Source organism: Mus caroli, unplaced genomic scaffold (assembly GCF_978045245.1).
Source record: "Mus caroli unplaced genomic scaffold, Mus_caroli_1 scaffold_12, whole genome shotgun sequence".
Classification (NCBI taxonomy): Eukaryota; Metazoa; Chordata; class Mammalia; order Rodentia; family Muridae; genus Mus; species Mus caroli.
This window is the reverse complement of record NW_028227267.1, coordinates 64,067,497-64,093,627: the sequence shown is the minus strand read 5'-3', so window position 1 is coordinate 64,093,627 and position 26,131 is coordinate 64,067,497. Positions and strand designations below refer to the sequence as shown.

Here is a 26,131-nt window from a genome sequence, read left to right as displayed (position 1 = left end):
ATGGCTCAGGCAGGTATTTCTATCTTTTCAGCCAGAGATAAATCAGAGCGAGCTTTTGGGGTGGCCTTTGTGAAACTGATGAACGCAGACGGTACCACGCTGCAGGACGGGAGGCACGACCTGGTGGTGTACAAGGTGATGCTCATAGAACCGGACCTCGGAATGGCTCAGTCTACCACTGTTCCCTTTCAATGTGGCTTTTCAGGCTCCCTTCAGATTTAAGTGTAAAACTTCAGAAATCTACTGAAAGGCACACGAGTCCGTCCCCTTTAGTCTAAAGGGCTCCAGGTCACACCTTAGTGACTTTACGGCGCTCTCACAGCAGAGTGAGTTGTATGACTGCTGGGTGTTCTAGGAGTACCTCACTGAGGGGCAGAGGGTGTGCCTGGGTTCTGGTTAGTAAAGGGCAGGGCTCTTGCTTCTGCTGTCTGTCATCCAAGTGGCACAGACACTGCAGAGGTGTGCCTGGGTTAGAACCTGGCGGGTATTATAAGATGTGGTTTTTTGAATCATTGTTACCTAGGCACCGTTTCCTTACTGTCTGGTCCTTGCTACTTTTCCTGTTTTGTGTCTATTCTCTGCATACTGTTCCGAGCCCTAAGCCTACTGAGGTTTTAGAGTTAGAAGTACATGCTGAGAGATATCATTTCCCCAGTAATAGCTGGCAGAGGGCGGCTGATGCCTAGTAGGCAGCTGGCCTGAGTTGGGCCTGATCAATGAACGTTTCTTTCCTTAGCATCTATTTTGTCTTGTGTGTAGTTTCAGCATCTGTACAGAGCTACTTCTTTCTCCATTGGCCCAGTAAAGTATACATTGTGACCATTTATAAGTTCAAGAGAATCAAACTCAACCTTATTCTGTAATGTATGTATTTACTTCTGACAGAGAATAGGATATTCTGATTTCTACCTTAACAGTTTTACTACATTATTTTCCATGATAAAGTTACTTCTGCTGCAAATTCTATAGGAAGATAATGTCTGAATTATAGGGGATTTATAAATATAATTGGATAAAGTCTCACATCTGCTAAGAATGATCATGTTATTTTGGGAGAGGGTATTTTTTTTTTTACTAGCCTGAGAGATATTGCCCTGATTCTAGGCTCTCTAACTCACTTCCCTTTCAGGGTGATAATAAGAAAATGGAAGATGCTAAATATTATCTGACTCTGCCTGGGACCAAAGCAGAGCTGGAAGAAAAAGAACTCCAAGCATCCAAAAACCCATCCGTCTTCACACCCAGCAAAGACAGCACGAAGGACAGCTTTCAGATCGCCACTCTCATCTGCTCCACAAAGCTCACCCAAAATGGTAGGTGTGGGGACCACATGGACACGGATGTTCCTCGTCTGGTCCTCCTAAGCTCCCTGTTTAGACTCCTTATACCAGACCAGGTGGTGTCAGGTCTTCTGAGACAGGATGCTGCTCCTCCAGCGATGCTCGGCCGTGCTGTATAAGTTACCTTTCCAGGTGCTGTGTATATACAGTGCTTGACAGAAGCAATTTGAGTGAGGAAAGTTTCTTTTGGCGCCTGGTTCACAGGGACAGCCCATCACAGCAGAAGAGCATGGACCACTTGGTCACATAGTCAGGGAGCAGAATGTGATGAATGCTGTTTGCTGTTCACTGCCCTTTCTGCTTACTCTGCACACATTTTAAGTGGGGTGCCCCACCTCCATTAGCACAACCTAGAAACTTCCTCATAGACATGTAGACCCAGAGGTTGGTCTCCTAGGTGGTTCTAGATCCTGTCGAGCTGACAGTTAAAATAATTAGCTGTCACAAGTGCATTTTCATATCATAAAACCTAAGCATATTCACGAATAGGTAGAATTCAGAAATCTCAGACTGCCCTCCTTCAGGGACTCAAAGGCAGTGCTAGCACCTTGTTGTTTTTTTGGTTTTTGGTTTGTTTTTTGGTTTTCGAGCCAGGATTTCTTGTTGGTTTTAATAATAGACAATACAGGAACAGAAAGGGGCGGATTCTGGCTGTAATCAATCTCTTCCCAAACAGGGATGGCAGAGAACATGGATTAATGTCATGGTTCTTTTGCTTGTTTCTGTTACGTTTTTTGACGCAGAGTCTCACTATGTAGTCCAGGTTGGTTAGAACTAGTAGTGATCCCCCTGCCTCAGCTTTCCAGTTGCTAAGCATACAGGTATGAACCCCCACATCCAGTTCCTATTTCTCCTAGTCTTCCGCCGCTCCAGGAAGCCAGTAGTTTTCCATGAAATCAACAGCACAGTTTAACCGAGGCTCCATTTTGTTTCTCATCAAACCTCCAAGCTCTTATATTTAACATGGCGTTTGACAACAGCAGCAGTTACACGGTTAACCTGTGCTACAAGGAAGGAGCCCTGCTGACCAGGGAGCCCTGGATTTACTGCCCAGGGGTCCTACCTTAGCAGGTCTGTCTGAGGTGGCGTGCACTCACGGGATCAGGCCTGTTAGTGCGAGGGTGAGTTGGGGCAGAGAGGAACAGGATCGTGGTCTTAGGATGGTGCACAGCAGAGAGAAGAAGACACACTCAAGACTCAGATCCTGGTTGCTGTTTAGGAGTTAGTACTCCTAGGGTTGGTTTTGACAAATTCTGGCTTGCGAGAGCGTATGGATGGCGTTTCAACTTGAACTCAAGGCTGGACTCAACAGACTAGAGTTCAGAGCTCATGCACATGGGAAGGTCTACTCACTTAAGCCAGAAAGTGTTTTTAGATTCCTAGAAGACACAGTAAACTGGGCCACTCTCATAAGCCTGACTATGGGGATGAGGGCTGGGTGGCAATCTAACGCACTGCTGATAAGAGTTAAAAGTACAGTAGTCACAGAGGCTGAGTGTACCTCTCAGAAATTGAAGCTGGCACCAGTGAGCTGTGCATCACCTCTTATGCATGCGAATGTTTTCTGACGTTTACAACGTGGGCACTCTGGAAGCAGCCCAAATGGCTGGTGGTTGGAATCCATATAAATTTTAGAGTTTAATTAAATAATGAAATGTATGTGGCTACTGAATACAGAGCTTTAACACCTACTTAATGGCATGGTAAAATTTCTACTCTCTGTGTATGCTTCAGATTTTGTTTCAGTGTTTGGAAGCTAGTTGGAGCTAGCTTACCTCTGGCCGTCACAGCTCAGATGACTTCCCTGTGACTTGGTTTCCCCATCTTTTTTTTTTTTTAGCACATATTTATATTTTAATCATATTTTAAAAATTTATTTATTTTTTTTTAATTTTTAATACTTTTATTACATATTTTCCTCAGTTACATTTCCAATGCTATCCCAAAAGTCCCCCATAGCGCCCCCCACTTCCCTACCCACCCATTCCCATTCTTTTGGCCCTGGCATTCCCCTATATTGGGGCATATAAAGTTTGCAAGTCCAATGGGCCTCTCTTTCCAGTGATGGCCGACTAGGCCATCTTTCGATACATATGCAGCTAGAGACAAGAGCTCTGGGGTTCTGGTTAGTACATCCTGTTGTTCCAACAATAGGGTTGCAGATCCCTTTAGCTCCTTGGGTACTTTCTCTAGCTTCTCCATTGGGAGCCCTGTGATACATCCAATAGCTGACTGTGAACATCCACTCCTGTGTTTGCTAGGCCCCGGCATCGTCTCACAAGAGACAGCTATATTTGGGTCCTTTCAGCAAAATCTTGCTAGTGTATGCAATGGTGTCAGCGTTTAGAAGCTGATTATGGGTGGATCCCTGGATATGGCAGTCTCTAAATGGTTCATCCTTTCATCACAGCTACGAACTTTGTCTCTGTAACTCCTTCCCTGGGTGTTTTGTTCCCAATTCTAAGAAGGGGCACTTTGGTCTTCATTCTTCTTGAGTTTCATGCGTTTAGCAAATTGTATCTTATATCTTGGGTATCCTAAGTTTTGGGCTAATATCCACTTATCAGTGAATACATATTGTGTGAGTTCCTTTGTGATTGTGTTACCTCACTCAAGATGATGCCCTCCAGGTCCATCCATTTGGCTAGGAATTTCATAAATTCATTCTTTTTAATAGCTGAGTAGTACTCCATTGTGTAAATGTACCATAATTTCTGTATCCATTCCTCTGTTGAGGGACACCTGGGTTCTTTCCAGCTTCTGGCTATTATAAATAGGGCTGCTATGAACATAGTGGAGCATGTGTCCTTCTTACCGGTTGGGACATCTTCTGGATATATGCCTAGAAGAGGTATTGCTGGATCCTCCGGTAGTACTATGTCCAATTTTCTAAGGAACCGCCAGACTGATTTCCAGAGTGGTTGTACAAGCTGGTTTCCCCATCTTTTAAACAAGAGTGACAACTCATGCACTTTGAATATCCCTTATCTAAAATACTTGGAACTGGATAGAAATGCTTTGGATTTCAGATTTTAAAAAAAAAAAAAAATTGCACACATGGAGTCAGATATCTGGGAGGAAGTCTAATCACGAGAGCCATTTTTTTGCCTTTGTGTGTGCGTTTGTGACCTGCCATGGTTAGAATCAGATGGAGCTACTTAAACCCCTCTCCTGCCACCACTCAGTCATCTCGAGACCTAAAGCAAGCAATTTAGTGGCATGAAGCCCGTTTTTCTCCTCTGAAAACCCTCTACAGTACAGTTGTGACCTCAAAGGGCACCGATGTGTCTGGATGCTGTCCCTTCCCTGGGAATCTGCCCAAACATGGATAAGCATAGGGCAGGAAGTCGGATACTGGGAGGTTAGTTAGGAGTGCTTTCTAAGTTTACTTTCACAATGATGATGTCATCATTTGAGAAACACGAGTTCTAGTCAGTCATTTTATGCTCTTGCAGATTAGTTACTGATTGTCCCCGCCCCCCCTAGGGGACTAAGGAGGATCACAAGGTTTTCTCTGATTTAAATGACAACTAATAAATTGCAAAATTTACAATAACACCCAAGGTACTTCTTAAAGTAGTGGGGCTTTGTATTTTTGTTTCTGTTGTTTTGTTTTTTTTTTGTTTTGGGTGTTTTGGTTTTGATCTTGGTTCTTCCTTTTTCAAGACCAGTTTCTCTGTGTACCCCTGGCTGTCCTGGAACTCACTCTGTAGACCAGACTGTCCTCAAACTCTGCTTTCTGAGAGCTGTGATTAAAGGCCTGTATCACCACATCCGGCAAATTAGATTACTATTAAGAACGGTTAACTTTGAAAGATCTTTGTGTGCATATGAGATGTATGTGTTCACGTGTGTGCAGTGTGTGCATATGAGATGTGTGTGTTCACATGTGTGCAGGCAGACATGTGCCTCAGTGCACATGTAGAGGTCAGAGAACAACTTCAGATGTCAGACCCCCCCCCCCCCTTCAATTCTGTTTGTAACAAGATCTCTTGTCTGTTACTGTGTAAACCAGGCTGGCTCATCGTATGGAGCACTGGAGAGGCAGGGGCTACAGACATGTTCTACTGCAGCCAGCCAGATTGGGTTCTAGAGATCTAAATTCAATTCTTTCGACTTCCATGGCAAGCACTTTCACCCCCTGAGCCATCTCCCTGGCCTAGTAGCACTTACCTTTTCTAGAAAATTCTGTAGCTATGTCTTCTAATGTCTGTGGCTTATGTTTGTTTTTCCCCAGTGGACCTGCTAGGCTTACTAAACTGGCGTTCCAATTCTCAGAACATTAAGCACAACCTGAAAAAGTTAATGGAAGTGGATGGAGGAGAGATTGTTAAGGTATGTCCCTATGTCGTCTTATATGTCCAAAGTCACAAGTATGCTGTGTCATTAGTTCACCAACTTCCGTTAAACCAACTGGAAATCCAAAACTTAGTATCTACATAAGCTGAGCCAGTGTGCCAGTCTTACAAAAGTAATAGTATTATAATAGTCTCACATCTGTTCTATAGAACCCAATGACTCCCATTATTTATTTTTTTCTAAAGCATGTAGCAGGTTGGAAACAAAATAACCTCTCTGTTGGTCTCACCTTCAGTTTTTACAGGATACACTAGACGCACTTTTTAACATAATGATGGAAATGTCAGACAATGAAACATACGACTTCCTTGTGTTTGATGCTCTGGTAAGCACCTGCTCATGTTGACCAGTGTTCATTCTTTGATAGTTTGTTTTTAATATACCATAAATATCATTGAGCAAAATTACTCATATACGTCTCTTGAGTATTTCTTTAGCCTGAACTCTCAGAAGTTAGATGAGGAACTGAAGACCCAAGCACTTGTTCTCTATTTGGTCTCACCTTTTTGACATACTTTCACTTTCTCCTTAGGGAAAAGAGTGGGTTTAATTACGTTAAGATCAGCAGGTGCTTTAATTTCCTTTACTACGCTCTAGTCAAAGCCCAGGAGGGGCCCTCAGTAAAGAATGATGTATGTCCTTGTCCAGCCATGTCAGGGAGGCTGCATTCATCCATCAGAGATGAATTGTAGTGTCCTTACATGTGATAAGCAGCGTAGCAGACATGTTTGTCACACGGTGCTTACTTACTCCTATTCTGACAACTGAAATCAGAGCAGTGATGTGTAAGGATGGGACGGTGGGAAATACAGACCTGTCCTGTGAGTGGGAGGAAGCTGACACATCTAAACGCAGCCTCATTTTCTCACTGTTGGGGAGAGTCTAGGACAGGATTTTACCTGAGGACTGGGCTTGAAGAGGTAGGTGGGTTGCAAACGTGTGATGTTTACCAGTGTGGGAAAACTGGTCAGTTTGGCAGGGGGGTCAGGACTTCTGTCTTAGTTAGGATTTTACTGCTGTGAAGAGACACCATGACCAAGTCAACCTCTTATAAGGACAACATGTAACTGGGGCAGGCTTACAGGTTCAGAGGTTCAGTCCCGTATCATCAAGGCAGGAGCATGGCAGCATCCAGGCAGGCATGGTGCAGGAGAAGCTGAGAGTTCTACATCTTCATCTGAAGGCTGCTAAGAGAATACTGGCTTCCAAGCAGCTAGGACGAGGGACTTAAAGCCCACACACAAAGTCACACTCCTGTTCCAACAAGGACACACCTACTCCAACAGAGCCATACCTTCTAATAGTGCCACTCCCTGGGCTAAGCATATACAAATCATAACAGCATCTAAGCTAATGTTGCAAGCTAGAGGTAGGCAAGGCTGTCAACTTGAGATTTATAGGAAAAAGAGGCTGACTAGAGACCATGTAGATTAAGCCCAGCAGGGCAGGCAGCTGGCTGTTGGCATAGATAGCAATCCCAGGTGCCTCTTCATTTGTACATACTCATTCTTGGTGGACAGTGGTTCTTTGTGGACACTGTAGGTTCTGTGTAGACATAAGGTACCATACAGGGAAGAAATGGGGAGACCAAACTCTGAAACTCCCGGAGGTTACTCATACTCCACTTGGAAAAATCTCTTACAAAGTTGCATTAGTTTACAATTCCCACAAGCCCCTTTCTCTAGCTCCCTTCCTCCTTTCCTGTGTTCTTCTGTGACTTACGTCATCTGTGTACAGACAGCACTTCTTTGAGACATTAGCTTCCTGGTACACTCAGAGCAGTAAGCTGGACATATATAATCTATGTTAAGTACTCACCCTAAGACTTACTGTCCAGCTCGAATAGTAGAATGTTGTCTAAATGTTGTAAAAATGACGGAGAAAGAAAAGGCACCAGGAGGTCAGAGTCTTGCTCACGGGCAGAGGAGCGCTGGGGACTGTTCACTGCGGCTGCTAATGCTGGTCATCTTCGGCAGGTCTTCATCATTTCGTTGATAGGAGACATCAAGTTTCAGCATTTTAACCCTGTCCTTGAAACCTACATTTATAAGCACTTCAGTGCCACCTTGGCACACGTGTAAGTATGACTGAGGGGACCCGTGTGTCATTGGAGTCATTTGGGAGGCTGGACTCTTAAGAAACAAGAGGGGTCGTTGTGTAGTCAGCATGACTGGAGGGTGGGACTGTGTTCTAAGCATCTTTGTGGAAAGAGGCCATTTGAATAACATGTCAGTGGGACACAGTGTTCCACTAAGCCCCTTCCTGCAGGGTAAGAATGTTTCTTAAAACCCCAGAGTGTGTGCTGGGGAGATGGTGCAGTCAGCAAAGTGCTTTCTGTGCACACACAAAGACCTGAGTTTGATCCCCAGGACCTAATAAAAAGCCAGGCATGCTATTGCATACTTGTCATCCCTTCCCTGAAAGAGGTGGAGACAGGAGGATTCCTGGGGCTTGCTGGCTATCAAATTTTATTGAATTAGGAAGCTCCAGAGAGAAACTGACTCAAAAGTAGAGAATAATTATGGAAGACACCTGACATAGACCTCTGACCTCAAGACCTATGTGCTCACACCCATCTGTATGTATGTACACATGTACAAATGCATGTACACACACAAAACCAAAAGGACAAAACCCAAGGGCCTACAATGGAGAGATGAAGACAGCCACAGAATTCCAAAACAGACGGCTAAGTCAGGACCTTATGAATCTGATTAAATGAGATAATCCTGAGGCACCAAAGGGTCTGACAGTGAACCAGGCAAAACCAAGAAGGTCAAGCCACACCCTCAGCTCTACCCCACAGTGCTTTGGGGAACTGATTGCTTATAGGACATTGGGTAATTTGGTTTATTTTCCTTTTACCCAACAGGCAATAGTTTTAACCTTTTGCATAGAGCAGACTTTCAGTATGCAGTTTGCGGCTTGTTAACTAGAGGAACCAACCTGTCATGGTCACTGTTTCTCCCCATGGTACTCAGCTCCCCGTGTGGCCTGCCAACCCCCATTGTTGAATTGCAGTGACTGTGCAGAGCAGTGGGACCACATCAGGACAGGACTGGAGCTGGGATTGGTTAACTGTCCTCTGGACAGTGGCTCATGCCAGACCATGTTGATGACTGCTCTCTGATGTACCAGGTCAGATCATTCTGTGTTGGGAAGATACAGAAACACAAGACATACAAAGAAGATGTTTTGCAACATACCAGCTAGCCTTACGATCAGTGATTGCCTCATGGGTCAAGAAGGCAGCAGACACACCAGCATTTGTATCTTTGCACCCGGCACCTTGACTTTCCAAGGGATCAGCAGTTACAAGTGAGGATATCTAGCTCAGATTCTAGTTGCACTGAGCCTAATTAGAGCCCTGGGCAAATGTAAACTCCAGATTCTCCTGCCCCTACCTCCCAAGAGCTGGGATTATAGATTCTCACTCTCTCACCTACCTCCTAAGGGAATTTTCAATAGTCACAGACTCAAGGCCATAACAGCACATAGACAAGGCCAGTAAGAAGTTCAAAGTCGGATGCTTCCCGAAAAGAGAATAGCTGTAGTGCTCTCTGCCAGGTATATTTGCAGCACTTGAATTTGGGGCTAATTTTACACGTGCGCGCACGCACACACACACACACACACACACACACACACACACACGGGATTTGGGGGAGACAAAAATAATTGAAATATAGGTACCTTCAAAAGTCCGAGTTACCTTAAAGCCATGGTGCTGGGGAAATGGCTTGGTCCATAAAGTGCTTGCTCGAGGCTGAGGACCCGAGTTCAATCACCAGAACCTATGTAAGGAGGGGCATTGTGGCACACACTTCTAATCCCAGTGCTGGGGAGGCAGAGATGGGCAGATCGCAGGGGCTCCTGGGCCAGGCAGCCTAATCAAAACTGTGACTTTAGATTCGGTGAGAAACTAGGTCTCAATAAACAAGACGTTGTATAAAGAACAACATCTGTGGTTGACCTTTTGCCTCTCCCTGCAAGTGCGCACACATGTGCACGCATGCACCTATACATATACAAGTCATAATAAAATGTAAGACTACATGAAATCCCAGAAGCTACTTGTCTGTTGGCATGTTCAGAATAATGGATGATATAGAGTCAGACTGAATCCACTTTTCTCATCCATGAAGTCTCTATCTGGTACCAGGTTGATTTTAAAGCAGGCTGGAAGGAATGATCTTAGGCATGTGCCATAGGCAGGTGTCATCTGTCCTTCACATATCTGCTTTACATGTCAGAAAAATAAATAACCCCATAAGGCAAATCTCTTCAATTCCCTTTCCCCCTTTTGTGTGCGTTTGTATATGTGGTGTGTACATGTATATGGATGTGTGTGTGTGTGTGTGTGTGCTTGTGTGTTCATTTAACTTTGAAGGCCCAAGGCTGATGTCAACAGTCTTCCTGGATCACTGCCCTGAACATGTATAAGTAGCTACTTTAAGTTAGATGCTTCTAGGACCCCCTGTCCCTGACTTCTGCGTGCTGGATTACAGGTGATCCACCTGGCACACCTGGCATTTACTTGGGTTCTGGGGATCCAAACCCCAGTTCTCAGGCTTGCTGATTGCATAACAAGTGTCTTAATCCCTGAACCATCCCAGGAGATCCAGATCTGTCATCTCTTGGTTCTTCTTTTCAGTTCCACCAAAGGATGCTTGTGGCTTGTGGAATTAGTTAATTAGTTTCCCCAGTATTTTCAAGAAGAAAAGAAGTGTCAAAGCTAGACAGATGTGAAGACAAAACAGCAGTTAGTTTGCCTGTTTAGGGTATATTCAAGAGGGTGTACTTGAAAGGTGAGCCTTGTGCTTCCCAGGTAACCACTGTTCCTTCTGTGGTGCATACCCTAAGCCTGCAAGCTCCATGTTGACAACAATGCCTTCTTACCATTTTTAGGAAACTCTCCAAGGTACTGAACTTTTATGTGGCCAATGCCGAGGACCCTAGCAAGACGGAATTGCTATTTGCTGCTTTGAAAGCCTTGAAGTACCTGTTTCGATTCATCATCCAGTCTCGGGTACTCTACTTGAGGTAATGGTCCCAGTGATAGGATGCTGCCAGTACTCGTCCAGATCCCTTTGTTCTTCATGTTCTTTTGTGTTCAGCTTTGTGAGCAATTGGTTGGTCATGGGATAACCAAACTTTGGATCTTTGGGGTTGAAGGTAGAGGTGAATTATGAGACCACTGGAGAAGGTCCATTGAGGTCTACGTCTAGGGAATCCTAAAGCAGCAATGGCACCAGGACTCATGGGCTTAAATGGTTGACTTATTTGCTGCTTGCTCTAGAGGGCTTGAATGGTGATGATGGCTTTTAGAGAGACCGGTCTTGGGACAGCCCAGATGCGTGGGTCTAATCTAAGTGTGGTGGCAGTACTGCAGTTTGATTAGTGAGATAATCTCTGACTCCTAAATGATCTTCTCACTTCCTGTGTAGAAAGTAAGCACCACCTAATTGGGGGCTCAGGGTGCGACACTGAGGCTGAACCTCAGATGCAACCGCTGAGGTGTATTGACTCTGGAGGAAGAGCTAATTAGATGTTGTAGGACTTGATGGGGCAGCAACAGAAAGGGAAGGGCCAAAGACAGCCTTGAAGTCGTGTGGGCAGTGATGGTGTTTGCTGAATTGAGAACTGTGCCCAAAATTAAAGTGTGTTCCATTTTGATGAACTTTGAGCTGCTTTGGGGCTTAAGGTAATTTTATACAAAATTTCATGCATGTACATTTTGACTGACCCCTTATATATAGTTAGGTGGGGAACTTTATACATGTGGCTTCATGCCAGCATTCATAAAAGTTTTGGAGTTTTGGAGAATCTTTAGACTTTGGATTTTTAGAAAGAGATCAGTCAGTGTGTTTGTGTGGATGGAGGAGACCAGCAGAAATATATATCTATAAGTATGTGCTTGCATGTGTTCTTATGTTCTGAATCCATCACACCTACTCTTGAGTACTTAGTGGCCTTGCCATCAGTGGCCTAGTTCACGTTCTTCTCCTTGAGATGTCTGTGTCTAGAGAAACTACCCAGAGGCCTCTGAGTTGATGGCACATATCTTATGAAGACAATTAGAAGGCTTTATTCAAAGCTAGTGCTTGTCAATTCAAGGTGTCTGCAGTAGAGCAGACCAGGAGTACCTGGGAGTTCTGGTGGAGAAAGCGGACAAAAGCTGGGATTTGTAGGCTAGGTTGGGGATCTTCTTCACAATGTCTTTGACCTCAGCTCATATTGAGGCTGAGACCGTGGGGAGGGAGGAGAAAGAAGGGATGCTGGAAGAGAATGGGCAAGGTGTCTGCCCTGGGAGCCTATGCCCCTTGTCCTTGGTCATGAGCTGAGGAAGGCAGCCATGCTTAGAGCCACCTACTGCATCCGCACAGTGACTTTCTGCTGTTTTCCTTCTGCGGGTGGTACCCATAAACTACCAGGCCCGAAGGCATCTCCAGACTTAGGTTCTTCAGATAGCTCCAGATGACGGTCCTGGTTAGCCAGCTGTAGACCCTGTGCTAGGACCTCAATACAAATGACTACTTTGCATTTATCGGTGTCTTGATGTCATTTCAATCTGTTTGGGCTGATGTTTGGTCCCTTAAAAACAGTCGTGGGATTCCCTATGAGATGTCTCTGTATAGTTAGAGATGGTGACCAGCAAGGCGCTGACCTCTAGTGTTGTTTTTTGAGACCACATGCCTACTGTCCATTTTCTTTTTCTCATTAGGTTTTATGGTCAGAGTGAAGATGGAGATGAATTTAACGACTCAATCCGCCAGCTATTTCTTGCTTTCAACACGCTGATGGACAGGCCTCTGGAAGAAGCTGTCAAGATCAAGGTCAGCCTGGTGACCTTGTTGGGGGACCCCTTGAAGGCCCCTCATGAAGACGTGACGTGGTAGTGGTGGTGGTAGGGGAAATGTTAAGCAGGCTCACAAAAAGCATGAGAAGCTTAGTAGAATGGGCAGAAGTAGAAGGAAAAAAAAAGTAGAAGAAAAGTGCACGAGGCTGTGGCTATGTGGTAGGATGCTTACATAGGTCCTGGGGTCTCGGTACAGCATTGCTAAAAGTGAACACACAATGAAAGTCCACATTTTAACTCCCACACGCAGTTGTATATTCAAGAGTCAACTCACCAGAGATAGGCTGCCTCTTCAGACATTGTGTGAATAATGGCTGTTACAAATCCTGCTTGACCTCTTGATTTTGGCAAACTAATCCCCCTACTTTCGCAGGTGGCTGTTTCTCTTCTCAGTCCTTCCTCTGCCTCCTCCTTCAAGTGTAAAGTCACCACCAACACCAACAGTTTTTACAGACTGGGAGGCACATAATTCTTGAGGGCTCCAGTTTGAATGTTACTATTTCTTCCTTGCTTTTAATGGTAACCTGGTGAAAGGAACTTGAATTGCCTCCAAAATATGCACAGAGCCTTTTGGTCATGAAGACCAAGGCTTGGACCTCCATTTTCAGAAGGAAGTTCGGGGAGGTCACTTAAGATACCAGCATCTCATGGCAAGGGCATTTGCTTCCAGTTCCTTATTTAAACCCCAAGTCCTGCCCTTTCCTCCTGGGACACAGTGGTATTTGGTTTTTGTCTGCCTTGGCACTGACTGCCTTCGTGCTTCTTATAGGGGGCAGCCTTGAAGTACCTTCCCAGCATAATTAATGACGTCAAACTGGTGTTTGATCCCATGGAGCTCAGGTGAGAAGCAGAACACGATTTGTGTCTTGAAATTAGCAGAAGCAGCCCAGTGCTGGGCAGACCTGGACCCTGCATTTGCTTTTGTTCTAAGAAGCGTTAAGGGAACGAACACTTATATGTGCTCAATTCCGAGGAAGAGATTAAAGAACATACAAAGCTGGCCCCTGGGAGAGACTTGTACTCTCTGTGGGGTAAAGAGCTATGCTAAAGAAAGTAGCCTAGGGATGCAGAGTATGGTGGCCCATGGAGAGGAAACTGCTAGAAAAGACATTTTGCAGAAGCTGAAGCAGCAGGCCAGTCTGGAAAATGATGTCAAGTTTGGGTGTGCTAAATTCTAAGGCAGAACCCTCTAGGGGTTCATAGCACCAGAGACACTCTCAAATCAAGTCTTAGGTCATCCATGAGCTTTCTGGGTCCACTCCTCCTGCTCAGCTCTAGTGAAGAAGTGTGTACAGATGCCTGCATAGAAGTGTGTAAAGGTGCCTTCCTAGAAGTATGTAAGGATGCCTGCATAGAAGTGTGTAAGGATGCCTTCAGACGGCCAAATGTGAACACACTGACCCAGCCACACTTCTCTTCCAGCGTGCTCTTCTGCAAGTTCATTCAAAGCATCCCTGACAACCAGTTGGTGCGGCAGAAACTTAACTGCATGACCAAGATAGTGGAGAGCAGCCTTTTCCAGCAGGCAGGTGAGCGAGTCTCCCTCAGAAGCTGCAGCGTTTGGGGAAGGAGTCAGCCGGCTTCCACTGCAGTACACGTGTGCCACAGTGGCTCACCACGGTGTTACAGCAAGCATTCCTGAGTTTCTTAGTTGAAGTTGAAACCCCATACCTAAATCCATGTGCTCTTTGGCTGGGCTGGCTGCAGGGTGTTTAGAGCAAGTGGAATTTTAGAGGGAGCTAGCAGGTAGCCATGTGTGAGCCATTTTCTCTTCTTCTTCAGAGTGCAGGGAAGTGCTGCTGCCGCTACTGACAGACCAGCTCAGTGGCCAGCTGGACGACCACTCAACCAAACCGGACCACGAGGCAAGCTCCCAGCTTCTAAGCAACATCCTAGAGGTGCTAGACAGGACGGATGTGGTGAGTCCAGTCACCTCCCATGGCCTGAGCCTCTGCTATTCCCTTTGCCCCCAGCAGGAAACTGTGGTCTTCCTCATCTCAGGCAGTGTTGGAGCACTGAGGTAATAGAGCAAGCTGTGTCCTTTTCAGAATGGACTAAACGTGGTGTACCTCACGTTAGGTTGAGAAAGATAAGCAAATGGCTTAGTGTGAGGGCCCTAAGGGACGGCTTTTCCTAACTAGCTTACCATGGAGGTCATTGGCTGTGCTCTTATGGACTTTACATTGCTCAGGTGCGATGGTGCACACTTTAATCTCAGCATTCAAGAGGCAAAGTTAGGCAGATCTCTGAGGTTGAGGTCAGATTGATCTTACCGAGTACATTCCAGGCCAGACATGGCTACTTGGTAAGGTCCTATCTCAAAAAAACAACCAAAGAGATCTGTAAGTTCATAGGCTAGGAAGACAGCTCAGCAGGGTAAAGAGCTTGCTATACAAGCATGACGACCTGCATTTAGATTCCCTAGCATACATGTAAAATCTGGGTATGGCCGCACATACAGATATGTAATCCCAGCACTGTTATGTAGAGACAGGCATACCCTCCAGGGCTCACTAGTCAGCCAGTCTAGCCAAAATAGTGATCTGTAGTTCCAGTGGGAGATCCTAACTCAGCAAATAAAATAGCAAGAAAGAAGCTACTGGCTTCCACATACATGTGTAGGTAAATGAATAGATACAGTCACATGGGTATACACCCAAACCTTAAAGAAGGGAAAAAAAAACAGTTTCTGCTAAGACCCACTAAGATGATATTCCTGAAGAAACCTCTTGCGCTTCTGCATTCTGGCCTTATTTTCTCTCTGATATTGTTGCCATCTCTGGAGCCCATTAGAATTTTTTTTTTTTTAATTTGGTATTCTCTGGGATCTAACCTCTGACCTCACCTCTTGAGAACGGGTGCTGAACCTGCCTGGATCTCCTGTGTCCTGTGTTCAGGCTCCACTGGAGATGCTGGCAAACTGCGCAGAGCATGTTTCTCTTGAACACTGGTGGCATGGAAGAAAAAGAACCTCACCCCCAAACAAATGATGGTTTCCAGGGGCAGGGCTCCCCACGCGGCAGGCAGGGGACCACTCGTGCTCACACGGCAGGGAACCACTTCTACTCTTTGGCCTGTGCTTCTCAGCAGTATCTTTAGCATCTACTCTGCCAGAGGACACAGGAAATGCTCTCTCTGAGTCTCCCAGCCAAGTCTTACTTTACTTGACTGGCTCAACCACCGCCCAGCAGCCCACCGTATCCTCAGCTCAACACTCCCTTGGGTGCTTCTGTATCTCTTCTGTGCCATCCTTGATCCCAGGAATGTGAAGATACTGTTGTCTTCTCCGATTAAGCCCTAAACTTGTCTTTCTATATCCTTGAGTCCCAGGAGTTCAAGTACTGTTTGTACAGCTCATTTGATGTTTATTCATGACAGATAACCCACCCCCTTGTTATCCTTACACATCCCTATAGAAACCACATGAGGAAGCTGAAGACTCCAGTAGTGCCGTGATTTGGAATTCGTTAACCAAGAACTTCGTAGTTAATAAACAATGTGACCAGTCATGTCATATACATAGCTTTTTTTTTTTTTTTTTAGATTTATTTATTTATTATATGTAAGTACACTGTAGCTGTCTTCAGACACTCCAGAAGAGGGCGCCAGATCTCGTTACGGATGGTTGTGAGTCACCATGTGGTTGCTGGGATTTGAACTCTGGACCTTCAGAAGAGCAGTCGGGTGCTCTTACCCACTGAGCCATCTCACCAGCCCGTTTTTTTTTTTTTAAGTGACTCTTACTGTGGCAAAACATACAAGGCCTGTCAGGTTCAAGCCAGACAAACTCCCAGCATTGAAAGGGGCAAGTGGACTGTGGGCTCCCAACCCTAACCAAGACGCTATCTGCAGGTGACATCATTGGTAAAGGAAAAATGGATACACTGAAACTCAGGGAATGACATGTCAACTACAGACAGGGAAGGAATTAGTGTGCACATGTATCCGGCGCTGTGGTTAGTCCAGTTGAGTCCAGTAAGAGCACTGTGACCTTCCTTCTTTCCCAGTTATGAGAACTAAAAGTTGGTGAACAGGAATAATGGCCCCGAGTTACATGTGACTTTTAGAACGTTAAGTCCTGGAGTGATGATGTCCAGTTTTCTGTACCATGCCACAGGATAGCGGGGCTTAAACAGAAGTTTAGTTCCTTGGAAGTTCTAGAAGCTGGAAGTCTGAGGTTAGGGTGTCAGCATTGTTGAGCTCTGCTAAGGACACTGCAAGGCTCACGGATGGCTACCCACTCCTCGTGTGTTCTCGTGGATTCTACTCCATGTCTACACCGGCAAGAAGCAGAGAGTATAAGCCCAAATGCACAGGTTCCCCCTCAGTGTCTCTTCTAGTAAGGGCACTAATCCCCTCAGATCAGGGCCCCACCCTCATAACCTTAATTACCTTCCAGGTCCTCTGAGAGTAGTGGCTGTTAGGTCTTTAACTTTTATACTGAAAAGGAATCACAAGCATTTATTGCACCACACTCTTTAACCTGGAGGTTTGATTGGGGGGAGGGTCTGTTTGTTTGTTTGTTTGCTTGCTTGCTTGCTTGTTTGTTAATTTGCCCCTGCACAGAAGCATCAAGAACTTTGTGCTTTTCCTTTTCTTTCCCTGATGGTTCTCCTCAATCTGCTCAGCATCGTTAACTGGGCATGCCACAGCTATGTTTCTCTCCCGCAGGGCCCCACTTCAGCTCACGTACAGCTGATCATGGAGAGGCTGCTGAGAAGGATCAACCGGACCGTGATTGGGATGAGCCGACAGTCTCCTCACATTGTGAGTCTCTCCTGGTCGCCCCCACTGCAGGGACACGGTTCTCACTCCATTCCACCCGTGGTTCCACACTGAACCCATGTAGGCCCCGATGTCACAGTTACCTGTTATAAGCATATCTCAGCTTCTTCATGATCTAAAAGATTAGATCATGAGGTCCTTTTAGTTGGAGAAAAAAGGCAGGTGTCACTAAGGATTAGTGGTCAGTATGTTTTGAAGAAGGCCTGTGACCTGTCTATTATGCCTAAATAGTTGTCAATAAAAGGACAAGATTGAAGCCAGAATAATGATGCAAACCTGAATGGTGTCATGATTAAAGTGAGTTTCTATTGGTTACACCAAAAGCTGAGGTTAGAATTTAATTAGAGGACCATTCTCTATGGCCCAAAAGATGATCTAAGATAGCCACACTTTGATTTTGAATGGCTGACTTATTAAGAGTAAGTAGCAAGGAGCAGAGAGTGAGAAGCAGCAGACTGACAGCAAGATACCATTGAATCAAGATCTTACAGCATCCAGCCCAGGCGACTGGAGTGGTCCCGGTGGGAGAGCAAGCAGTGGTGACATCAAATAGAAGGCTCCTTTTAGCTGGTGACTTTGAGATAGTCAATCTGGACTCTCCAAGAGACTGAGATTTCTCTCCACGACTGAGATCCCCATGGCCTACCTCCTGGCTTCTCCTTCCCCCTGCAGGCATTTCCATATCACATAGTAAACAACAGTAAAAGAACAGCCCCCCTCTCCTTGCTGAAGGTACATTGTTTTCCAGTTGTTCTCAGGAGCACAAGGTTTCTTTTGTAAATTAATCTTATTTTGTGTGTGTGTGTATGTGTGTGTGTGTGTGTGTGTGTGTGTATGTGTGTGTAAAAGGACACATGTGCCATGATGTATGTGTGGAGGTAAAAGAACAACCTTCAGGCATTTCTCTCCTTCTCTGTGAGGGTACCAAGCTTGCAGGAAGCACCTTTACCTGCTGAGCCATCTTGCCTGCCCAAGGACATAAGGTTTTCAACAACCTTACCTATTTGTTGGGGAGAAAATTTAGCTTTCCTTAATATACTGCACAGAGTTGGGGGGGCACAGACAGAAGGGTTTTTGGAAGACACTTGAAACTAAGAGGCAGCATCTAGGCAGTATTGTGTAGTCTCGGTACATCTCTATGTCCAGAATGGTATCTGGCTAGTTTTATATAATCGTTATAAATACACACACACACACACACACACACACACACACACACACACACACACATATATATATATATATATTAGCTAAAATAACAGGCAGTTAATTGAAACTTGGAAAATTGACTGAAAGGCTAATAGGATCAGGCGCTCTTTACAAACTAGGTGGCTTAAAACTAAGTGTGTTCAATGGCCTTTCTGTCATGGTAGCAGCTGTTTAGAGATTTAAAGGAAAATTCTCATGCCCTCCAATCACACAAACATGAGAATAAAAACCAGTGAGGTTCAGGTAAATGAGCAGTCGAGTATAAGTAATAATTTGTCACACTGTAAGAGAATAATTAAAATCCTGTCAGACTCCTGCGGTTGAGTGTGTATGTTTATCTGTGCATGTCTGTGAATACACATGTGTGTGTGTGTATGTGTGTATTCATGTGTATTTGTTTGTGTGTCTGTGTGGGTATGTCTATTCCTAAGTAAGGCAGATCTAAGTTTACTTGGCAGATTTACAGAGGTAGAACTTTGACAATGTGATAAGACTCTTACTGAAGATTTTTGAATTTATATTGTTTGAAAAGCAAATGAATAGTTTGGAGAAAATTATTTGTCTTTCATTTGGTTCTATACCTTCAAGATAAATGTCAAATGAAATTAAAAATTCTATATGAAGCCGGGCGTGGTGGCGCACGCCTTTAATCCCAGCACTCGGGAGGCAGAGGCAGGCGGATTTCTGAGTTCGAGGCCAGCCTGGTCTACAAAGTGAGTTCCAGGACAGCCAAGGCTACACAGAGAAACCCTGTCTCGAAAAACCAAAAAAAAAAAAAAAAAAAAAAAAAAAAAATTCTATATGAAAAATCGAGTGCTAGAGCAGCCAAAAGAAAGCATAAATGGATATATATGTACCTGATCCCAGCGGAAAAGGATTATTGAGTTTCCAAATAATAAAAAGGAGAGAGAACTAGATTTTTGTCCTGATACAAATGTAAAATAGGTATGTGATGTCAGAGTCATACAGCATATGTGGAAAGTCACTAATAGACTTAATATACAAAGATAATATAATAGTCATTTAGTTATATAAGTAAAGAATGTAAAGAATATGAAGAAATGGGATAGGACGTAGCTCAGTTGAGAGATTGAAGGCCTGGTGTGCACATGGTTCTGGGTTTGATCCCAAGCATTGAATGAACGAAGCATGACTATCCCCGCCTGTAAATGTAACCCAGCACTGGGGAGGCGGGGACAGGAGGGTCTGAGATTCAAGATCATCCTCTGTTATGTGAGGAATTGGTGGTGAGCCTGGGCTAACAGCAACCTTTTCTCAAACATACATAAATAAATAAATAAATAAATAAGAATAAAAAGCCAAATGAAAATAAAATGGCCAAAACTATATGGAAGCCAAGTTTAACTTAGAGCAAAAGTAATGCAAATTAAACAAGAGCGAGATGAAATTCAAAATCCAGAGTAAGCAAGAGTCCAGAGACCCAAATAGTTTTTGACTATTGCATAAATGCAGAATATATGATAATTTGTAAAATGTGTCCAGATCTCGATACAGTTTACATTGCCTTATGGGTAGGAAAAATAAGCATTTTTATTAAAGAGTCTAAGACATACATTCCCTCCTTAAGCATGGCCAACATCTCTGTGCCAAATTAATTTATATTTGTGTGGCTTTTGTGTTTACACGAATACAAAGGGTGGTACATTTACCCTCTGACTAGAAAATGAGATCTGTGACTAATTTGTGTAGCTGAGGGAAGAGCACCCTTAGACATCACAAGCACACATTACAATCATTGTGAATTTCTGCCAGGCAGTGGTAGTGCACACCTTTAATCCCAGCACTTTGGATGCAGAGGCAGGCGGGTTTCTGAGTTGGAGGTCAGCCTGGTCTACAGAGTGAGTTCCAGGATAGCCAGGACTACACAGAGAAACCCTGTCTTGAAAAACCAAACAAACAAACAAAAAAAATCATCGTAAATTTCTCTGATCCTTTTTCAGAGTCTGGTGCAGCGTTCCACATGTTTGAAGACCAAATGTAACTGTCCAAAGGGTTCTAGAGTCAGGGAAATGGCCTGCAAGGGTTCCTGTCCTCCTCAGCATGGGTGCAGGTTAAATATCCCTTATTAGAAATAATTGGGACCAACGGATTTCAAAAATTGTAGTTTTTAGAATTTTGGACTATTTGCATAGATTTTACTGATTGAACATTTCCAATCCCTAAACCCCCAAATCCAGAATGCTCCAGAAACCTAAAACTACCCTGAGCATTTCAGATGTTCCCTGGGAGATGTTTCCTGCACCTTCTCTTTTCTTTTCTTTTCTTTTCTTTTCTTTTCTTTTCTTTTCTTTTCTTTTCTTTTCTTTTCTTTTCTTTTCTTTTCTTTTCTTTTCTTTCTTTCTTTCTTTCTTTCTTTCTTTCTTTCATTTGTTTTTTTGTTTTTTTGTTTTTTTTTCGAGTCAGGGTTTCTCTGTATAGCCCTGGCTGTCCTGAAACTCACTTTGTAGACCAGGCTGGCCTCGAACTCAGAAATCCACCTGCCTCTGCCTCCCAAGTGCTGGGATTAAAGGCGTGCGCCACCAACGCCCGGCTCTCTTTTATTTCTGCTCTTCCCCCACCTTCCAACCTTCAGATTTGATTCATTTATCTTTTCAGTTTTTACCCAACCAGAAACTCAGAACCCACAAACTAGTTTACCTTAACTGATAACCTAGTTGAGATCTTTAATTCACCTAAACTACTGTTTCTCATCTTATGGGTCACAGCCTCTCTGGGATTTAACTGCCCTTTCACAGGGGTCACCTAAGACCATCTACAGATCAGATATTTCCATTATGATTCATAACAGTAGCAAAAGTATAGTTATGAAGTAGCAATGAAAATAATTTTATGGTTGTGGGTCACCACAACATGAAGAACTGTATTAAGGGGTCGAAGCATTAGGAAGGTTGGGAACCACTGTTCTAGACCTACAGGGTTCCAAACATTGTAGCTATTGATGGGGTACCTAAGGCTCCATGTCTCCTAAGTCACACTAGGAGGTGCCGGAAGCAGAACTGCAAAGCATATGCATGCCATCCGACCTTCAGAAGCAGTGTTTCTAGTTCCAAGTGTCCTTGTAGATAGAGCTCGATGGGTAGAAAGCCCCAACTCCATGATGCCCAAAGTCTCCTAACAGTTTCTCTAAGGAACCTTCACTCTGCTTCTCTCCTTGCAGGGCAGCTTTGTGGCTTGCATGATTGCCGTCTTACGACAAATGGAGGACAGCCACTACAGCCACTACATCAGCACCTTCAAAACCAGGCAGGACATCATTGTAAGTTGTGTGCTTTGGATCTTTGACAACACTGAAGAGTTGTGTGTATGTGTGTGTGTGTGTATGCTTAGATGTATGTGTGTGCACTTGAGTGTGTGCGCATTTGTGTTGATGTGTGTGTGTGTGAGTGAGTGTGAATGTGCATGTGTGCACATAGGTGTGTGTGTGTGTGTGTGTATGTTTTTTGAGACAGTTCTTGTCAACCTCAAAGTCATGATCCTCCTGCTTCATTGCCTGAGCACAGCTAGATCCATCTGAAGATTTCTTACATTTAATGACAGGTAACTGGAGCTGCGCAGCAAGAGTTCAAAGCTCCCTTACAGCCACCACAGTGGGGATGGCTGTCCACAGAGGGCATCATTAGCAGAGTAGATGCTTCCTCCAACCTGATAGAGTTTAAGTAAGAATTCAACGCCTGCACCAAACAGCACTGCCCAGTGTTCTTTTTTCCACAGGACTGTACACACAGAGTCAGAGAAGCAAACAATTAGGTCTTCTTTTCAGCAACCCTGGTGGAAAAATGTCTAAATTTAACTAAGTAGCAAAAAAATGGTTTCAGAACCATTTGTTTGTTTGTTTGTTTGTTTGTTTTTCAACCTGGCCGTTCTATTTCTGACTTGCTCCTCCTTTGGACAAGACCAGCCATTTTTACTGCCTCGTGCTCTGTGCACTTGTGGTATTCCTTATTGCAGTTCTTGCAAGACACTGTGATGTAGCCTTTCCTGCAAAATTATGGCTGCCCTGCTTGTGTGTCAGTTTTCTTCTGTTCCGACTAGTCAGGAGGATTTGAACTAAGATCTGTTAAAAAACTGATGACTTGAGGATATTGGCTGGTCTGACAGTGGACCCAGCTTTGATGCCCAGCATCCACATGGCAGCCCACAGCCATCTGTAACTCTAGTTCTAGGGGATCAGACACCAGCTTTTAGCCTCCATTGGTACCAGCTGTTCAGGCCGTATATTGATATACATGCAGGCAAAACACCCATACACATATTTCATATTTATGAAATAAAAAGGTTTTAGTTAAAATGATTGTTACCCAGTTTTGAAGTTAAAGAGATGTATTCAAACAGCACAAAGCAGTGGACCAAGGAGAGGAGGGTTGTATACATACAGTCCATGGCCCCCATCTTGCTTCCTATTTTCTGTGGCCATTTAGTCTTTCTCAGCCTTGTGAAACCATTTGTAAAAATCAGAATAATATTGTGTCCCTTTTTTTATTATAGAATCATTCCATGAAACAACAACAACAACAACAACAAAAAATCCATCATAGGCCAGGGGTACTATTGATCACTAGTGTCTTAGTCAGGGTTTCTATTCCTGCACAAACATCGTGACCAAGAAGCAAGTTGAGGAGGAAAGGGTTTATTCAGCTTACACTTCCACATTGCTGTTCATCACTAAAGGAAGTCAGGACTGGAACTCAAGCGGACGAAGAAGCGGGAGCTGATGCAGAGGCCATGGAGGGATGTTACTTACTGGCTTGCTTCCCCTGGCTTGCTCAGCCTGCTTTCTTGTAGAACCCAGGACTACCAGCCCAGGGATGGCACCACCCACATGGGGCCCTCCCGCCTTGATCACTAATTGAGAAAATGCCTTACAGCTGGATCTCATGGAGGCATTTCCGCAAGGGAGGCTCCTTTCTCTGTGATAACTCCAGGTTGTGTCAAGTTGACACACAAAACCAGCCAGGACAACAAGTAAGCCCAACGCTTGGGAAACTGAGTCAAGAGGCCAAGCTTAGATTACATCATGTCTCAAGATACCAAAAACCACAACAAAATCAAATTATTCCTATTTAATGCACTGTCCATAATAACTTTACGGGAAAGGCCACAACCATGCGACCTTCCATGTGTTATCCCAACATAGGGTAGTTTCTGTCCACTTGCTGAGAGAAAGACTGAATGGGCCTGTTTTCTAAACCATTCTTCTGTTCTCCACAGGACTTCCTCATGGAAACCTTCATTATGTTTAAGGATCTGATTGGAAAGAATGTGTATGCCAAAGATTGGATGGTCATGAACATGACCCAGAACAGGTGAGAGAGCTCATGACCATTCTTGGGGGCATTTGACCTTGAAATGCCCTAGTCTGCTGGGCATACATGAAGCAGTGTGAAATCTTTATCCCTCATACCTGGCACTCATAAACCGGGTCTTCCCCCTTCACTAGACTGCTGACTTCTTCCCATCTGCTGCCTTTGCTTGCCTGGGTTAGTGTGCTTATCATCCTTGTGTTCCTCCACATCATATCCTTCTGGCCGTCAGCTCTGCGTGCCCTTTCAGTGGCTCCACGTGAATTCCTCAGCTTCCTATTCAAGGTCCTGCCTGCCTTTCCAGCCACCGCCTCCTTCTGCATATTACCTGCACCAATCAGGCTTCATGTTCCTAACCATGTTCTGTTTCACACCACTGCCTCTGCCTGCCAGGCCTTCTTCATCCTCTTTGGAAGTAGTCAACCACTCTTCTATTCACAGGGCCCTTCTGAAATGTCACCTCCCATGGAAACCTCTGCCCTGAGTTGTCACTGCTCTAGAGAGAGACAGTGGACCTGGGACAATGGAGCCTGTTAATGAGGCAGACTAAAGTCTCATGTAATAGCCAGCTTTATTCAGAGCTCCAGACAGCTTATACCCTGAGGGTTAAGAAAGGTCACATGGGTAAAGTTCTCCCGAATTCAAGCTGCGTTTGGTCACAAGACAAGCAGCATGTGGGAAAAACATGTTTTTCCATAGAGGCATATAAAGGAGAGGTTAAACGTTTTATTGCCGTTAAACAGCAGCAGCAATAATGAGTAATCTGAAGAGACCACACTACCAGTAGGCGTGGGAGGAGCACGAATACACATTCCAAGAACAATCCTGTTTTTAAGAAACTGAGGTCACAAGACTTCTGTCTTATTTTCTTAGAGTGCTCTCACAAACAGTCAACCTCCTCAGAGGACTCCCCGCCCCCCCCCCCCCCCCCCCCGGACGGAATTCTGAAACCCGTCCTTTCAGAAATGGCTGTTGATCTTTTCTTCCTTCTGATTTCCTGCATCTCTTTGAAAATCTATCACATAATTCTTCTTCATGGTGTCCATTGGAACACAACTAGACATCTAAGTGAAGGGTGCCTACTACTGTACTGTAATCTTCTAAAGACCAGGACGTAGGTTTTGAGTATGGCACCTGTGTCAGTATTATAGAATTGCTACCTAGCAACAAATGCTTGCAAATTGACACAAAGTGAACTGAATATATATATATATAAAATATTGCATTGCCATATGGCCTTGGAATGTTGCCAGTGAGCCACATAAGTCAAATCAATAGAAGCGTTGTCAGCTTCCCATGGTCCTGATAGTCAGGATATCCCTTCCCAATTAGATAACAGCTTCGAAAGAGATTTCTTAAGAATGCTGGCCTGTAAGGGTAGGTGTCATAGTCAAGTGTACACCGCCTGCCCAGGGTCAGAGAGCCTGGTCCTGCAGTCTCTGCTTAGTCTTTAGCCTCCAAGCTCTTCCAGACCTTGAGAGAAAGTATATCTTTATGTCCCCTTTTGTACTCTGTGGCCTCTAAGGACCGCGTTAGTTTATATTGACTTTCTCGGCCAAGCTAGGACCACTTGGCTTCATGTCCAGAGTATGTGGGGAAATATCTCTAGAGGCTGGGGATTGCCTTCCTCATCTGTTATTTCCTCCCCAGAGTTTTCCTCCGTGCCATCAATCAGTTTGCTGAGGTTCTCACCAAGAGCTTCATGGACCAGGCAAGCTTTGAACTTCAGGTAAGCATCCACCCATGTGGAAGGCCTTCTGTTATAGCAAGTCGCTGCATCCGCTGAGAAAGGGCCATTTCAGATTCTATCATTGTCAAATACGGAAGGGTTTCAGAGGCTGGAGAGAAGGCTCAATGGTAAAGAGCAGTGGCTGCTCTTCCAGAGGTCCTGAGTTCAGTTCTCAGCAACCACATGATGGCTCACAACCATCTGTAATGGGGTCTGATGCCCTCTCCTGGTGTGTCTGAAGACAGCGACAGTGTACTCACATAAAATAATAAATAAATAAAATCTTTTAAAAAAGAAGAAGGAGGAGGGAGAGGAGGAGGAGGAGGAGGACTTCAGGGGTCTGCCGATTTCCTAAAGCACATATTTCTAAATGGAGTTCTCCAAACACAATAAAGTGGTTTGGTTTTCATTGCACAAAGGCAACACGTGTAAAAGAAACCATGAGCAATACTGTCATAGCAAGAACAGCAAAATGCAAATACAAATACAGTGGTCTCTGCAATCCTCCCATATTCAGTCCAGGGACACC

The 26,131-nt window shown here is 44.5% G+C and overlaps 1 protein-coding gene across 1 annotated transcript in view; it reads left to right on the top strand.

Moving 5' to 3' along the window:
• Dock5 (dedicator of cytokinesis 5) overlaps positions 1 to 26,131 on the top strand; it is a 192,279-nt gene that overhangs the window by 126,836 nt on the left and 39,312 nt on the right. The window contains exons 17-30 of the mRNA XM_021181410.3: positions 32 to 135; positions 1,130 to 1,313; positions 5,578 to 5,675; positions 5,935 to 6,024; positions 7,676 to 7,776; positions 10,608 to 10,742; positions 12,424 to 12,535; positions 13,328 to 13,398; positions 13,981 to 14,087; positions 14,341 to 14,477; positions 17,230 to 17,325; positions 21,731 to 21,829; positions 23,782 to 23,876; positions 25,524 to 25,602. Coding sequence (XP_021037069.1) covers positions 32 to 135; positions 1,130 to 1,313; positions 5,578 to 5,675; positions 5,935 to 6,024; positions 7,676 to 7,776; positions 10,608 to 10,742; positions 12,424 to 12,535; positions 13,328 to 13,398; positions 13,981 to 14,087; positions 14,341 to 14,477; positions 17,230 to 17,325; positions 21,731 to 21,829; positions 23,782 to 23,876; positions 25,524 to 25,602 — 1,508 coding nt within the window. The remainder of the gene's footprint in view (positions 1 to 31; positions 136 to 1,129; positions 1,314 to 5,577; positions 5,676 to 5,934; positions 6,025 to 7,675; positions 7,777 to 10,607; positions 10,743 to 12,423; positions 12,536 to 13,327; positions 13,399 to 13,980; positions 14,088 to 14,340; positions 14,478 to 17,229; positions 17,326 to 21,730; positions 21,830 to 23,781; positions 23,877 to 25,523; positions 25,603 to 26,131) is intronic.